The following is a 5,531-nucleotide window of genomic DNA, read 5'->3' on the forward strand; positions in this document are numbered from 1 at the left end:
TGGGGGTCCCTGGCACACCATCTTTTCAGATGGGGGTCCGTGACCAAGTATATTATCAATTTGGGGGTCCACGACATGAAAATGTTTGAGAACCAATGGGATAGAAAATGAGTTGCGGCTTCTTTAAGAGATGCGAGCAGGCAGGAAAACAACTGTGTGTCCAACGGGAGGGAGGGAGGGATGGGGGGGTCTGCTGGAGAAGACCATGTCTCACCTGCTGAAACGCACTTCAACATTCAACACAACACAGCTAGCTCTCGCTCCTCCAATTAATATTCATGTTAGCAAGGGTTAACGTTTCATTTTGTTTCGTTTTTTTTTGGGTTGTTGTTGACGCGACGCAGTTGAGCAGACTATAGCTTATGCATGCCCTCATGTGCTTATGGATTTGTTTGTTGTCACCAGAATATAGGCTAACAAAGACCATCAGGATCTCCTGAGAACTCCCCCCAAAATATTACGGATTTGGTCTGTATAAAGTCATCGGGATACCCGTCCGCCGTCTTCGTTTTTGTTTTTCTCGCTGTCTTTTGTCAAATTCGTTGGGGAATGAATGTTCTCTAATAATGGATGTATTTCTACATATATCTGCACTGTCGAGTGATATACAGATCATTTAGCAAACAACTGTGGACATATAAAAAAAATGATAATGGCATATTGGATAGCGCTGGACACGTTCTTCTGAAGGAAGTAAAAAGCAGGGCCGATCCTGATGCTCGTATAAACGAGAAAACAACGAGAAACTACGACTGCGAATGTGGTGTCATCTCGGAGGACGGCGGCGTGCGCGTGTAGCCTGCTATACCGATAAAACCTTTATGTTTTCTTTTCAACAATAACACATGATAAAGCATCATCCGAGGTGACATCAAACAGCGATCCCACCAGAAAGAACAGCATGCTGATACAAGCACCACAACGCCGCCGAGTCACCGATGAATCGATGAATTGAATACACAGACAGGACCCCAATGGAAACAAGCCGTGAGGCTTTCTTGGGTTTATCCTTTTAGCATCCTTTTGTATGAAACTGTACCTCTGTGCTTTTTTTTGTTTTGCAAACTGTTAATAAAGTAGCCTATTCAATCCAACAACAAAAAAAACATGGAGCACACGGGCATCGAGGAGGTGAGCGGCCAGACCCACCACGAGCCCATCAGCTTCGGCATCGACCAGATCCTCAACAGCTCGGACCCGCAGCAGTCCAGCAGCTGCATGCTGCCCAACCGGACCGCCGCCGCCGACACGGCGGACTACGTGTACGGCTACAACGGCGTCTACAACCCGGCCTGCTCCATGGCGGCGGGGCTGGCGGGCTCCTACAACGTCAACATGAACATGAACGTGAGCATGAACATGAACGTCAACGTGAACTCCGGGAACAACGCCGCGGGCGGTGGGGTCGGCGGCGGCGGCGGCGGCGGGGTCATACGCGTGCCGGCTCACAGACCCATGCCGCCGGCGCCTCACCCGCCCCCTCCCGGCCACCATCACCACCATCCGCCCGGGATCGCACCGGGGATGGCCGCGATGCCGGGCATGGGGAACGCCAACTTCACGTTTCCTTGGATGGAGAGCAGTCGGAGGTTTGCGAAGGACAGACTAACAGGTAAAAGATAAATACATTCATAAATAGGCTACATAACAAATAAAGCCCGGGTGGTTGTTTGGTAGTGTATTCCCTGCTCACTCACCCCCATGTCAGTTCTTTAAGCCCCATGCACATAACCTTAAAGGAGTAGTTCATCCAAAAAATTACTTATTTTCTATCAATTACACACCCCATGAAGCCTTGAATTCGTGGAGATTTTTATGTTTTTGTCGCATTCTCGAGCCAATAATTCGGTGACCGGGTGGCTGCTCAGTAGGAGACTCAATTGAGTCAAGTCTCCGCTGGTCATCAAATTATTGGCTCAGGAATGCGATACAAAAAAAAAATCTCCATGAATTCAAGGCTTCATGGGGTTTGTAATTGATAGAAAATAAGTAATTTTTTGGGGTGAACTGCTCCTTTACTAGCGCGCTCCCATTGTAGCCAAAGTATGTATGTTGAACAGTGTGAGAAATTGGCTCTAAAAACATAATGCTATTATGCTATAGGCCTAATTTGTGTTATAGGTTAATATTACAGCAGGCATAACCCATATATATGCTTTACTTAATATTCCATATAGGCCTATATAGCTTTTCAGAGAAATATTGTGGATTAGAATATCCATACTTAAATTCACAGGTAGAGGTATAGCCTGCAGTTTCAGAAAAATATTACAGCCATTGATAACCAAAAAGGGCCCTGGTGGCGGTTGAAGTAGCCTATATAAAATGATATGTTGTCAATGCAGAGATGATTTCATCGTTAGCTTGTGATCTAGGACAAATCATATGCGAACCAAGTCAGTTTTTATTATCCTGGCAGTGGCCCGTCTGATGAACGAGAGGAGAAATTGACACGGACACACAGATGAATCAGTATTGGAGCCATCACTCTCCATTTAGGACGGATGACGCTTAACGACGAGCCCCCTTTTTTCAGAATGATGAATTATATCGTTTTTTTTTCTTTCTCTAAGCTTATTAAGAACACAGGAAGGAGATGAAATAATAGGATATGACAACACAATAGCTATAGCTAAAAATAGTACACAGAAATAAAACAAAAACAAACAACAACAACAACAACAACAACACATAATAATAATAATAATAATAATAATAATAATAATAATAATAACATCAGCATCAGCAATAGCAGTAGCAGCAACAACAATGGCGCCTAATAATATATCGGTTATATTTTAATTAAATGCAATGTCTACTATTCCTTTCTAATGCTTTAATAGCCTATAACTGTATAGCCAGTTTCAATTAAAAAGAGCTTTGCGTGCATAGCTTGCATCACTCGCATAATAACGGACATTGGGGCCTGCATGTTGCCAGCCATCTATCTCTAATAATAGTCTAATACACATTCATTTAATTCACTTTCAGTTGACAAGTGCAGCTCCTGCACCTTTGCATGCGATGCGCCTAAATATTTGTGATATATACCGGCCTTAGAAATCCATATGTTATTACTCTACATCTGAAGGTAAAAATAATTAGGAAGAGAAATGATATCAATAGCTATTAGTTAATGCATTTGCCTTCAACTCTAGCCTGCAGATGTTGCATGTTAGAACACGACTTCGCTATTTTTAGGCCTAGAATTACGTGCTAAAAAAGACTTAGGCTTAGATTGTATCACTCTGAGTCTAAATTATATATAGGCTCCTACCTGTGATGTAATATCGCTAAATTAAACAGCAATTTGTCTCAGCACCGAAATTGGAGGTTGTGCGTAAATGCTGTTATTGAATATCGCATGGTCATCGACATTACTTCCCATTCACGTTGTTTACAAACCCTAATAGCCATGAGAGTTGCATATTGGCCATATGCACATAACTAATGAATAATATTCAATTCAATTCAGCTTGTATTCAGGTAAGCCATATAGTACAGTGTCACATTTTCTTAATTTAGACAGTAATATCTTCTACTTGTCTCATCGAATTGTATTTTTGTATTGTATGCTGGAATGAGGTTTTCTTATGCTATATTTACCTTCATAAAGGAAGGCCTATTGACTATAATATAAAATGTGTGTGTGTGTGTGTGTGTGTGTGTGTGTGTGTGTGTGGGGGGGGGGGGGGGTGTGGCGGGGGTGAAGTGCTTTTTCACCTCCATATACTATACTACAGGTTGAATTTCCATTAAACTATAATAGCCTATTAGTCGCAGTGTGACGGCAGGTGCTATAGTCTGGTTTATATCCGTGTTCATATCTCTTAATGACGTCACCGTTATGAAGATGAAAATGAAGAGCAATCATGGCTGGGCCCCGCATTAAATATTCACCATTCTGTGTTTTTTTTTCTCTCTCTCTTTCACCCTCCATCAATAATTAAGAACCATGGGACGATATGTCAACTGGAAAAAGATACAGTGTAAATAGGCTTATCAATTTTACTCATATGGCCACAATGGGCCTGCAGTTTAATTCCTCCCAGCTATGTGTCCTGCTGTAATTATGTTTTGTTGTTTCTTTCCACTCTATTGATTAGTCCAGTGATTCTCAAACTTCTGCGCATCAAGGACCCCCAAATTGACACATATTAGCCCACGGACCCCCATTTGAAAAGATATGCCAGGGACTCAACCAGGGACTCATTTTTATTTCTTGGGAGTCCCAATCTACACTGCAGTATCATCATCGGTGTTAATTTAACTCAGAGAGTGTACAAATGGAAGTAGGCTACACTCTCAGAGTTACAGACACATAAGGGTCAATTTGGTTCCTAACTATTAACTTGGCTGGGGACCCCCTGGAAAACCCCTCAAGGACCCCTGGCCCTGGGGGTCCCCGGACCCCACTTTGAGAACCACTGGATTAGTCAATAAGCTCAGCCCTGCATCCTTTCTGCCTCTCTTTTCTATTTTGAATACAAAGGGCTTCAACTGACTCGACTGTCGTTGGTGTTGGAGATCGTTTTGAAATTAAGTAATACAAAAGGGGCTTATAAATAATCACCAGGTAGGGATGGTTAAAGAACAAGATCCTGTATTTTAATAAATAGACCTGGTGATTTCTTGCATGTCCTGATATTTAGGCTATACTGTTACAGATTTCTTCCCTAAAAACGAATATTATGTGTCCAAGTCGAGAGACCGGTTTATAGCCAGGCGTTCGGTATTTTAGGTCAGTGGTTCTCAACCTGTGGGTCGGGACCCCCAGGGGGGTCCCCACATGATTTTGGGGGGGTCCCAATGATGACAGTGAAGTGTCAATTTAAGGACTTTTGACAGCTTTTTTAATACCTAATTATTATTATTTTTAAAAGAAGGAAAAAAAAAAAACATTACTGCATCAAAAGTAATCAACAAACTGTATCAAAACTGGTCAAACATTGACCAAATTGTCAAATAATATAAGAAAGAGGCAAAAATTGTGAAAATAGCAGATGCGTTGTGAGTGACCTTGTAGATTGGCTATTTTCACAATATTTATCTATGGAACCGAGTCACACTAAATGTAATGCCTACAATTCCAGCTTTTATCCTCAGTCCTCAGTAGATTTTTTTGGGGGGGCGCCGCGGCCTGGTTGAGAACCACTGTTTTAGGTCATATAATAGAGTCACTCGAACATAGACTCCCTTATTTTGAACCATTCCGTCTCGTTTTAACTGCTGCGCCAAATTTCACCGCAACTGTCACAGCACAGCACGGCATGGAGTCATGGACCAGCACCAGCGGATTGAGACCCGATATTCATAGCAGACTAGTGGTCTATCAGGGGAGATGATGCTTTGCGCTGTAACGGAATACCACATGTTTTTATGTTAATTGACTTCTTGGCAGTTTGCAGGATTAGAGACGTAGAGAATAGCATTAACGGCTTCATATGTCCAAGCATACACAGACAGCGTTAAACCAGGCCTCAGTGTGAAGAGAAGACTATGTTGGTCAATACATACTGTAGGCATGTAAA

At 42.4% G+C, this 5,531-nt stretch overlaps 1 protein-coding gene across 5 annotated transcripts in view; it reads left to right on the forward strand.

Moving 5' to 3' along the window:
• Positions 1–241: 241 nt before the first annotated feature.
• tlx2 (T cell leukemia homeobox 2) overlaps positions 242–5,531 on the forward strand; it is an 18,170-nt gene continuing 12,880 nt past the window's right edge. For all 5 annotated transcript variants that reach the window (XM_080416518.1, XM_080416521.1, XM_080416519.1 and 2 more), the window contains exon 1: positions 242–1,612. In XM_080416518.1, the coding sequence (XP_080272644.1) occupies positions 1,108–1,612 (505 nt within the window). In that variant the 5' untranslated portion in view covers positions 242–1,107. The remainder of the gene's footprint in view (positions 1,613–5,531) is intronic.

The sequence above is a fragment of the Gymnoscopelus braueri genome (assembly GCF_963280865.1).
Source record: "Gymnoscopelus braueri genome assembly, chromosome: 20".
In the NCBI taxonomy this organism is placed as follows: domain Eukaryota; kingdom Metazoa; phylum Chordata; class Actinopteri; order Myctophiformes; family Myctophidae; genus Gymnoscopelus; species Gymnoscopelus braueri.